Genomic DNA, 12,395 nt, shown 5'->3' with positions numbered 1-12,395 from the left:
GAAGTAGAAGATCAGCAATTTCACAGATTGTGAGCTTTGCAGATGGGCTCTTTTTTCCCCGCTTTTTTTTTTTAATGATATTTTTTCTAATGACCCCCCCCCCCCCCCTTCAGGGTGGTTCTGCTTATTATGGAAACACTCAGACATCACAGAACTTCACAGGTTCTGGAAAGTTTCAGTTTATGGAAGGTTCTGGCTTTACCATGCCTCCAGGGGGGAACATTCGCCAAAAACAGCCGATCTACAACCTCAAACTGCGCTTTGAGCTTGTAAATGGGCTATTTTTAGGCGAAGAGATTTGGCGTAGACCAGTGTGGTTCTCAACCGGTGGTCCGGGGACCACCAGTGGGTCCTTGAGGGGGTTCCAGGTGGTCCCCAGCTAAATGATGGAGAGTTGGGTAACCAAATGGACCCTTTTAGATCTTTCACTCTTAAGAGTGTAAAAATGCATTTTACTCTCTCAAGAGTATTATTGTTAAACATCTGCATTACGTCATTTACAAGAAGTCTACACAATTAGAGAATGTAGAGGATAGGAGTGTCACGATTCACTTACCTCACGATTCGATTCAAAATCGATTCCTAGGGTGCCGATTCAATTAAAATTGCGATTCTGCGATTAATTGATATTCGATTCTGCGATTTATTGCGATTTTCTACCCCAAATCACTTTGCTTTAATTATACTAGAACATTTTAATATAATATAAAGCATGAAAAGTTGAATCATACACTTCAATGCAGCCAGATCATGTCAGGCAGTCTTTCTGACATTGATTTCAGACAGTGCCAGTGAAAAAGGTACTAACTTATAAAAAAATAATAATAATAATAATAATAATAAAAAAAATCGATTTTAATATTTTGATTCGATTTTTAAAATCGTGGCATTAAGAATTGCGATTTATTCATGAATCGATTTTTTTTGACAGGCCTAGTAGAGGAATTGTTATTTTGATCAACGTTGGCCTGTTATCTCTCTTCCACATCAATACAGCATGGAATTGTGGACAAAATCTTATCCAACGACAACAAAATATTCTAAGTTTTGGGTTCTGAGAGGCTAAATCTCATCAAACGGTGGTTCCGTGGCTCAAATGCCAAATTAATAATGGACCTAGATACAGATGTGCCATTTCAAAACTTCAAATGTCCTGCCATCGCCAAGACAGTACATTTTCAGGGGATTCCCAGGGCAATAAGAGGGACAAAGAAGGGCATTTAAAATGCTGAATTATTTTGATGATCACTGCTTTTATGATGCTAATTAATTTGAGCAACTGGTCAAGGACCTCTTCAAATCACCTTTCGCCTCATAATGAGTCTGACACCTTCTTCAACACACATTCTTTTGTTCTCATGTATATGGATGTCTGTTGAAGGGAAAAATGGGGGTGTGTAGTGACAACTTCTTTTCAGGGGCAAAACAGTGCATTTTTAAGGGCAGAAAAGGGAGGAAAAAAATGCATTTTCAGGGCACTTTCAGGGAAAGAACAGTAACGTGTGAAGTTTTGAAGTGGCACATCTGTATGAAATGGGTTGAAAACCACTGCCGTAGACTGAAAAAAAGTGGTCCGAGTACAATGGCAACTCAAGTCTGTTTCTCTAACACTAGAGGGTTTAAGTGGGCAACCTTTTATAGTCGAAAAAGAGCCAATGGATTGACAGCCATGTTTGTGTCCTTTCAGTCCCTCCAGGAGGAGGTTCCCATCCCCGGGACGGCCATGAAGCTGAGCTACCTGAGCAGCAGGACGCCGGGGTACAAGTCCATCCTGAGGGTGACCCTCACCCACCCCGCCATCCCCTTTAACCTGATGAAGGTGCACCTCATGGTGGCCGTGGAGGGCAGGCTGTTCAGGAAATGGTTCCCGGCGGCGCCCAACCTCGCGTACGACTTTGTCTGGGACAAGGCCGACGTGTACAGCCAGAAGGTGTACGGCCTGTCGGAAGCCTTCGGTAAGTGATCGATGAGGGTTTTGTTTTGCATAATGTCACAGTCCAAGTTGGCGTGTCTCATTCATTAATAATTGTCGAGGAAATAGCCTGTGCGTTCGCTGAATTCTTGGTTCGCGTTTTATCGCCGCCACGCCTAGTTTGCCAGTTTGATCCGACTTTATAGGTGAGCCAGGCGAGTCACAGGGAAACCGAGGTGGCCATGTTTGTAGTTGCTAGGGCAGCACAAGAAGGAGTTTTAATAATCCTTTTTAATAATCCTTTGTGCTCTGCTCACATTAAAAGCTTTGCTTATTTGTATTCCTGACACTTAGTATTAGCAGCAAATCAGCTAATTGTCTCCCACCCGGTCCCAGTGCGCACGTGCACGCACGCACGCACGCACGCACGCACGCACGCACGCACGCACGCACGCACGCACGCACGCACACACACACACACACACACACACACACACACACACACACACACACACACACACACACACGCAAACACAGAGCACAACATTTAGTTACAGTTTCAGCTTAGCCTAATAATGTTTTCCGTTATACAATTTGTTCATTATTTAGACCTAGTAGATGCCTTGTGGAGAAATGCGCTATTTTAGTTAATTAAATAATATTAATATTTTAATATCATTATATTATGAAGTCCAGTTCAGTGCAGCCTATTTCTGGCAGGCAGTAATTGTTATATTGCCACACCGGCAAACAGTCATTAGTGGGATGGGAGACATAATGTTGTTTTCAATAATCTATGTAGTTAATGGATCTGATGTATTCGCTTTTTCACTTCGCACTTTTATTTTGGTAATCAGTTCAACAATGTTAACAACACACTCCATGTTCATAGAACTTAGCAGTAATAAAACAACAACAACAACAACAACAATAATACAGTACATTTTATTACATGGTTATGACCAAATAAGATATAATTTAGGCTGAAGCTAATAAGCTTATTCTGCCCACCCTTTCCACATACAATAGCAATGCATTTTCTCACGACAAACAAAAGAAAAACAGATTTAAGTCTTTCCAAAAAAAATATATATATATAGCTGCAAGCAGCAATGAGCGGTTTCGAGAAAACTGGCAGAGTGGCAGACTGGCAGACTGGCAGACTGTGACAGAGTGGCAGACTGGCAGACTGTGACAGAGTGGCAGACTGGCAGACTGGAAGACTGTGACAGAGTGGCAGACTGGCAGACTGGCAGACTGTGACAGACTGTGGCAGACTGGCAGACTGGCAGACAGACAGACTGTGGCAGACTGGCAGACTGGCAGGCAGACAGACAGACATACAGACAGTGACAGAGTGGCAGACTGGCAGACTGGCAGACTGTGACAGAGTGGCAGACTGGCAGACTGGCAGACTGTGACAGAGTGGCAGACTGGCAGACTGTGACAGAGTGGCAGTCTGGCAGACAGACAGACTGTGACAGAGTGGCAGACTGGCAGACTGGCAGACAGACAGACAGTGAAAGAGTGGCAGACTGGCAGACTGTGACAGAGTGGCAGACTGGCAGACTGGCAGACAGACAGACTGTGGCAGACTGGCAGACAGACAGACAGTGACAGAGTGGCAGACTGGCAGACTGTGACAGAGTGGCAGACTGGCAGACTGTGACAGAGTGGCAGACTGGCAGACTGGCAGACTGTGACAGAGTGGCAGACAGACAGACAGACAGACAGACAGACTGTGACAGAGTGGCAGACTGGCAGACTGGCAGACAGACAGTGACAGAGTGGCAGACTGGCAGACTGGCAGACTGTGACAGAGTGGCAGACTGGCAGACTGGCAGACAGACAGACTGGCAGACTGGCAGACAGACAGACAGTGACAGAGTGGCAGACTGGCAGACAGACAGACTGTGACAGAGTGGCAGACTGGCAGACAGACAGACAGTGACAGACTGGCAGACTGGCAGACTGGCAGACAGACAGACAGTGACAGAGTGGCAGACTGGCAGACAGACAGACTGTGACAGAGTGACAGACTGGCAGACTGGCAGACAGACAGACAGTGACAGAGTGGCAGACTGGCAGACAGACAGACAGTGACAGAGTGGCAGACTGGCAGACAGACAGACAGTGACAGAGTGGCAGACTGGCAGACAGACAGACAGACAGACAGTGACAGAGTGGCAGACTGGCAGACAGACAGACAGTGACAGAGTGGCAGACTGGCAGACTGGCAGACAGACAGACAGTGACAGAGTGGCAGACTGGTAGACTGGCAGACAGTGACAGAGTGGCAGATTGGCAGACAGACAGTGACAGAGTGAGAGAGAGGCAGACAGACAGACAGACAGACAGACAGGCTACCAGGAGTATGTTTGTAACAAAGTAAGAATTCCAAATAATGATCACCTCAATGCATTGTTGGGGACAGGGATCAAACCAGCGACCTATGGATTCACAGGCTGCCTCTCTTCTTATTGAACTAGAAATATAGCCTCCCTGATGGTGTCTGTTGATATCTATAGGTTTTTCAGTCCGTTATGAACCAAGCCTCTGTTTTGCTAACTACTCTAGATTACTGGTTGACAAATATTTAGCAATAAAGTTTTGTTTTGTGTTCTTGGAATGGAAAGTAGTGAAAATAGTTGATCTACAAGCTGACAATGTGTTGCTATCTGAAAAGTTGTGAGATTGTAGATTGGCTATTTTCACAAGAAAGTATGTTGTACATAAAAAAACAACTAATCTCAAAAAAGCATTTCATGTTATTGTTTAAAAGTTGCACATGTCTGAATTAACAGGGTCATGTTTTGTACAATGCAATTTAAATGTAAACTGTAATTAGTGGGATTTGAACCAGGGACCTTCGGCACATGAGGCTCACACTCTACTGGTGGAGCTATTGAATCCACAGGATCAGACAGTGAGAAAGGAGAATCTAACAAAACAAAACAAAAGGGCGAATGAAGTACGTCATGCATTAAAAATAACTACTTTCAAGTATACATTTCTCGTTATTTTTAACAATTGCACATGCATTTATTGATACAGTCATGTTGTGTGCAATGCAATTATAAGTTTACATGAGGTGGGATTCGAACTGGCGACCCCGTGGTTTCAAGGCAGATGATTAAGCGATCAAGCTATTGAACCAACACACCTGAACCTGTGAAAAAGGGCCTCAAACATTTATTTGACACAGTTTCACGCAAATTGCTCAGAAATCCTTGGTTTAAATGTTTTTCAAACTGCTCAATACATTTCGGAATGGAAACTAGTGAAAATAGTCGATCTACAAGCTCACAACGCGTTGCTATCTAAAAAGGTGTGAGATTGTAGATCAGCTATTTTCACAAGAAAGTATGTCATACATAAAAAACAACTACTCTCAAAAGCAATTCATGGTATTGTTTAAAAATTGCACATGTCTGAATTAACAGGGTCATGTTTTGTATAATGCAATTTAAATGTAAACTGTGACGAGTGGGGTTTGAACCGTGTCCCTTTGGCACATGAGACTAACACTGTATTGATCAAGCTATTCAATCCACAGCCTTGGTCAGTGAGAAGGGAGAATCCAACAAAACAAAACAAAACAAAAGAGGGAATGAAGTACATCATACATTGAAAACAACTACTCTCAATAAGCGTTTCATTTAACAATTGCATGTTTATTCATTGATACAGTCATGTTGTGTGCAATGCAATTGAGTTGAGGTCTGCATGAGGTGAGATTTGAACCGGCGACCCTGTGGTATCAAGGCAGATGATTACATTGGGCCAACAGACCCGAACTGATGAAAAGGGAGTTCACACACATGACACACTTTCACGCAAATTGCTCAGAAATGCTGGATTTAAATGTTTTTCAAACTGCTCAAAATTGCAGACAATCTAAGGGCGGAGCTTACTGGTCAAAGTGATAGATATGTTCCTCATTGATACAGTCATGTTGTGTGCAATGCAATTGTAATGAAGTCTACCTGAGGTGGGATTCGAACCAGCAACCCTGTGGTTTCAAGGCAGATGATTAAGCTATCAAGCTATTGAACCTACACACCTGAACTAGTGAAAAGGGAGTTCACACACATGACACACTTTCACGCAAATTGCTCAGAAATCCTGGATTTAAATGTTTTTCAAACTGCTCAAAATTGCAGACAATCTAAGGGCAGAGCTTACTGGTCAAAGTGATACATGTGTTCCTCATGAGTCAAGGCACATGTGTAAGCAGGTTTAACGGCTGTCGGCCAAACGAGGCATGACTTTTGCCTGTTTAAAGTTTGCATTTTCAAAAAATTGCTATAGCGCCCCCCTTTGACCAATTGGAGTAAGATTGGTTTCAGTGATACTTGGAATGACCTTCTACAATATTGCAAAGTGTCAAACAAATGCGAGTCTGCATGTATGTTTTAGGGGCAGATGAATAATTGTCATAAAACTGCAATTTTCATTGGCTTATAAAAGCTTAACGTTTTCACTTATGGAAAATCCGCTTGCTCACGTCTGTCGGCATTGGTCCAAAGTTCATGTGCATACAGTTTCGTACAGATTGCTCAATCTGTACGAAGGAAGAGTCTTTTTTACTGCTTTTCATAGAATTCGAAATGGTGGGAGATCTAAAGGTCAGAGGTCAAAGGTCAGAGTGTGAAAGTTGTTAGGCATGAGGAGACGCATGTGTGCATCGAAGTTTCATGGCTGTAGGTCAAACAGGGCATGAGTTGTACCTGTTCAAAGTTGGCATATTTCAATTGAGTGCTACAGCGCCACCCTTTGGCCAATGTTTGTGAGTTTCGGGTTTTCGCCGTTTGGCATAGCCCTCTACCATATTGCCGAATTTCATAAAAAGTGACCACGCGGTTAGGCCAGAACTGGCAAAACCGGCGGAAGAATAATGAACTCTTACAGATGTAATAAGGCTTCGAGCCTATTGGCCTCGAAACCTTAATAATAGTGAAAGCCAAGGAACCCAATAGCCTGATAGGCTCTCGAAACCTTAATGAAGTACATCATACATTGAAAACAACTACTCTCAATAAGCATTTCATTTAACAATTGCATGTTTATTCATTGATACAGTCATGTTGTGTGCAATGCAATTGAGTTGAGGTCTGCATGAGGTGAGATTTGAACCGGCGACCCTCTGGTATCAAGGCAGATGATTAAGCCATTGGGCCAACAGACCCGAACTGATGAAAAGGGAGTTCACACACATGACACACTTTCACGCAAATTGCTCAGAAATAGTGGATTTAAATGTTTTTCAAACTGCTCAAAATTGCAGACAATCTAAGGGCGGAGTTTACTGGTTAACAATTGCACATGTATTCATTGATACAGTCATGTTGTGTGCAATGCAATTATAATGAATTCTACATGACGTGGGATTCGAACTAGGAACCCTGTGGTTTCAAGGCAGATGATTAAGCCATTGGGCCAACAGACCTGTACTAGTGAAAAGGGAGTTTACACACATGACACACTTTCACGCAAATTGCTCAGAAATCCTTGGTTTAAATGTTTTTCAAACTGCTCAATATATTTCGGAATGGAAACTAGTGGAAAATAGTCGATCTACAAGCTCACAACGCGTTGCTATCTAAAAAGGTGTGAGATTGTAGATCGGCTATTTTCACAAGAAAGTATGTCATACATAAAAAACAACTACTCTCAAAAGCATTTTGTGTTATTGTCTAAACATTGCACATGTCTGAATTAACAGGGTCATGTTTTGTACAATGCAATTTAAATGTGAACTGTAATAAGTGGGATTCGAACCAGGGACCTTTGGCACATGAGACTCACACTCTACTGGTGGAGCTATCCAATACACAGCCTTAGACAGTGAAAAGGGAGAATCCAACAAAACAAAACAAAAGCGCGAATGAAGTACGTCATACATTGAAAATAACTACTTTCAAGTATTCATTTCTCGTCATCTTTAACAATTGCACATGTATTCATTGATATAGTCATGTTGTGTGCAATGCAATTATAATTGAGTCTACCTGAGGTGGGATTCGAACCGGCTACCCTATGGTTTCAAGGCAGATGATTAAGCGATCAAGCTATTGAACCAACACACCTGAACCTGTGAAAAAGGGCCTCAAACATGTATTTGACACAGTTTCATGCAAATTGCTCAGAAATCCTGGATTTAAATGTTTTTCAAACTGCTCAAAATTGCAGACAATCTAAGGGCAGAGCTTACTGGTCAAAGTGATACATGTGTTCCTCATGAGTCAAGGCACATGTGTAAGCAGGTTTAACGGCTGTCGGCCAAACGAGGCATGACTTTTGCCTGTTTAAAGTTTGCATTTTCAAAAAATTGCTATAGCGCCCCCCTTTGACCAATTGGAGTAAGATTGGTTTCAGTGATACTTGGAAGGACCCTCTACAATATTGCAAAGTGTCAAACAAATGTGAGTCTGCATGTATGTGTTAGGGGCAGATGAAAAATTAAAATAAAGCTGCAATTTTCATTGGCTTATAAAAGCGTAACGTTTTCACTTCCGCTTGGTTACGTCTGTCGGCATTGGTCCAAAGTTCATGTGTAGACAGTTTCGTACAGATTGCTCAAAAATCCCAGGAGGAGTAGGCTTTTTACTGCTTTTCATAGAATTCGAAATGGTGGGAGATCTAAAGGTCAGAGGTCAAAAGTCAAACAGTGAAAGTTGTTAGGCATGAGGAGACGCATGTGTGCATCGAAGTTTCATGGCTGTGGGTCAAACAGGGCATGAGTTGTACCTGTTCAAAGTTGGCATATTTCAATTGAGTGCTACAGCGCCACCCTTTGGCCAATGTTTGTGAGTTTCGGGTTTTCGCCGTTTGGCATAGCCCTCTACCATATTGCCGAATTTCATAAAAAGTGACCATGCGGTTAGGCCAGAACTGGCAAAACCGGCGGAAGATCATGAATTCCTACAGATGTAATAAGGCTTCGAGCCTATTGGCCTCGAAACCTTAAAAAAACCTGAAATGAAGAGAATAATAAATGCCCAACTGATTCAGAGAACGTTTTTATTTGTTTGTTTGTTAGTTTTGCTTTATTTAATTTCAACTTGTGTAGATATTTCTATGGCTATATTTTCTATATTTCTGCTACTGGGATGTCTGAATTTCATGTCATGTGGGCATTATTATTATAACATTTTTGTGCTTATTCATTGTATGTTATTGTCTGCTTACATTGCATTGTTTGCTTCTTTTTTTCTTTTTTTTTTTACCTGTACAGCAGTTTGGTTGACCTGGCCATGTTAAGTGTGCTATATACATACACTTTGATTTGATTTGATATTAATAAAGTGGATGTTGTCTCGTTTTGCCACCAGTATCCGTGGGCTTCGAGTATGAGTCCTGTCCAGACCTCATTCTGTGGGAGAAGAGGACCGCCGTGCTGCAGGGATATGAGACCACCGCGTCCAAGCTGGGAGGGTGGGCCATCGATAAGCACCATGCCCTGAACATTCAAAGCGGTGAGTCTCCCATCACCGGCGTTGCCAGATCTGAAGAAATAAACCGTCCGCGTCCACAAAAACAAGCCCAGAAGAAGTTTACCACTTTGACCCATCGACTATTTGAAAATAGCCGATCTACAAGCTCACAATGCGTGAGCTTGTAGATCTGCTATTTTCATGAATATAAACACTTGGAATATTTTTTTAAACATTTTAACAACACACATCTTGTATGGGGGGGGGGGTCTGTAGCCAAATGCATTTTTCTTTGGGGGGTTGTTGACATGAAATAGATTCAGAACCACTGGTTTAAAACAACATTAGGAAGCAAGCCCAGACAAGCAACTACACTTTAGAAACAAGCCCAAAAAACCTGCAACCCACAACTACCAATATTTACAAGCGACTACAGAAAATCAAGGCCAAAGTCGCTTATAATAAGCAGACATGGCAACACTGCTCCCATGGCAACATGATTCCTTGATGTTTTCCATTCATGGGCACCTTGGACTTCACTGTGAAGCAGAGTTTGATCTAAGCAGCTCAGTGGCCTTGTGGTGTAGAGTGTTTGCCCTGAGACTGGGAGGTATAAATACTATAACAAGGTACTCAATGCCTGTGTGCTTTTGGCACTCGACATCAAGGCTTGGATTGAGGGTCTGTACCTGGAACATACTACATCATGGGTGCTCTTGTACTTCAAGTGACCTCACGCTAAGGAAACAGGGATATACTGTAGGCTCCTGACCCCTGGGTCACATGGCTCGGGAAGCGTTGGTTCTCAAGGCTACTTACAATTGTGTTTATTCTTTGACAAATGTATGTATTTGGCCGCGGACACCCATCTCAAAATATTTTGTTCCAGGGACCCCCCAGAAGCAAAGATTTGAAATGTTTGCTTTAAAACAATATACATTCAAAGATTTTCACGCATTTTCACGATTAAAAAAAAAATAGCAGATCTACAAGCTCATAGCGCGGCACTCAGTGCCGCGCTATGAGCTTGTATATCTGCTATTTTTGAATAGCCAAAGTGTAAAATAATGCTTTTTAGCAAATCAAAAAGTGACACAGATGCGTTCCAGGTCTTAATGGGTTAATAATTGGAAACAGGGATATAGGCTCCTGACCCCTGGGCCACATGGCTCGGGAAGCGTTGGTTCTCAAGGCTACTTACAATTGTGTTTATTCTTTGATAAATGAAATGAAAATGAACGTCTACCTTCTGCATCTCCGCATGTACAGTAAGGGAGAATGCTCCACTTGAGCCCTCAATCGGCTCAAGTGGGAAGCAGACGCAGAAAGCGTCGAAAGCCAGACGTCATTAAAGCGGTACTATTGACACAATAATTGTAAGAATGGAAACAGCTATAGGGAGAGAGAGAGAGAGACAGAGAGAGCAGCATGACGTTGGAGCAGGTGTCTTTAGTATTCCAGTGTCCAGTGAATTTGCTCCACAGTGCAGACAAATTCTATTGCCAATGCCCTGAGGTGCCGTAGGGCTTTTAGTGTATTATTTAATACTTTTCTCTGCCCATAGCATCTTGGCACTTTCTCAGCGTGGCGATGTCATCTCGTCTCAGATAGCTCTTACTTTTTTTATTGCCTCTGTCCCTTTTCTGGCTGAAGTGGGGGGAGGGTCAATGTTCTTCTTGCCAGTAAATTACTTCTGAAAGTAGGAGAGTAGAATTGAAAAGAAAAGAGGAAAAAAAAAAATCGGTTGGACCGATGCCGCTGTCACGAGAAGCGATCTCCCCCGTCTGCGGGTGTCAGGAGGAGGGTGCTCATCAGAGGAAATGAGCCATACTTACTTGAGATGTGTACAGGAAGGCGGCAGTTCGATCCGTCACGCTGTACCCGCTGGAGCCGAGCCGGAGTGTGCTGTCTGGAGAAGGAGCCGGGGTACTACTGTGTTCATTTTCCCCCTCCATGCCCCCCGTTACTTCTCCTCGCTGCCTCCTACACCCCCTTCCCTTCATTAGCACCTCTGTGGCCCAAACCCCGCCTGCATGTTCTCGGCATCTCTGGCGGAGAGTTAAAACCCATTGAGACCTGAAGCCGATTCTACATGTCTCCTAAATCCCAACAGTTTTCTGAAAAACGTATGTTTCTATATCAGTGGTGCTCAATCTTTTTAATGTCAAGGACCCCCAAAATGATATGTATTTGGCCGCCGACCCCCATCAAAATATTTTGTTCCAGGGACCCCCAAAAGCAAAGATTTGAGTTAAAAATGTTAACTTTTAAAATATATATATTCGAAGATTTGCACACATTTTCACGATTTTTCAAAAATAGCAGATCTACAAGCTCGTAGCGTGGCACTCGGTGCCGCGCTACGAGCTTGTATATCTGCTATTTTTGAATAGCCCAAAGTGTAAAATAATGCTTTTTAGCTCTAAAAATGACACAGTTCCAGGTCTTAATGGGTTAAGCGAAGCGCCCATCGACAACTCAAGTCCGCCTCTGATGGCGTGCCTGCTTTGTTTTAAATGTTTTCTTTTTTTTTGCGGACTTGTCAACCAGTGGTGGAAAAAGTACTCAAATGTTTTACTTAAGTGAAAGTATCAATACTGCAATGTTGAAGTACTCTGTTACAAGTAAAAGTCCGGAATTGAAAATTGACTTGAGTAAAAGTACAAAAGTACTATATAGTATTGGTATCAAAATGTACTTAAAGTACCAAAAGTAGAAGTACCAAAATGTTTGAAAATAGCCGATCTACAAGTTCACAACACGTCGCATCATGAGCTTGTAGATCGGCTATTTTCAAATAGCCGAGGTATAAAATAGGGCTAAAGTGGTTAATGTATGTTTTATAATGTAATAATTTATATCTGCAAAGTAACTAGTAAATACATTTTTCAAATAATTGTAGTGGAGTAAAAGTACAATATTTGCCTCTGAGATGTAGTGGAGTAGAAGTAAAAGTGGAAATACTCCAGTAAAGTAAAAGTACCTCAAAATTGTACTTAAGTACAGTACTTGAGTACATGTACTTAGTTACACCACTTACTTTACAC

The 12,395-nt window shown here is 42.3% G+C and overlaps 1 protein-coding gene across 1 annotated transcript in view; it reads left to right on the top strand.

Annotated features, from left to right (window-relative positions):
* The window catches only part of tenm4 (teneurin transmembrane protein 4), a 359,498-nt gene that overhangs the window by 221,287 nt on the left and 125,816 nt on the right, over positions 1-12,395 (top strand). Inside the window, 2 exon segments of the mRNA XM_084064566.1 lie at positions 1,688-1,955; positions 9,247-9,390. Of these exon segments, the coding sequence (XP_083920692.1) occupies positions 1,688-1,955; positions 9,247-9,390 (412 nt within the window).

The sequence above is a fragment of the Gymnoscopelus microlampas genome (assembly GCF_963454915.1).
Source record: "Gymnoscopelus microlampas genome assembly, chromosome: 8".
In the NCBI taxonomy this organism is placed as follows: Eukaryota; Metazoa; Chordata; class Actinopteri; order Myctophiformes; family Myctophidae; genus Gymnoscopelus; species Gymnoscopelus microlampas.
The sequence above is the reverse complement of the archived record's forward strand: the minus strand, read 5'-3'. Positions and strand labels throughout refer to the sequence as shown.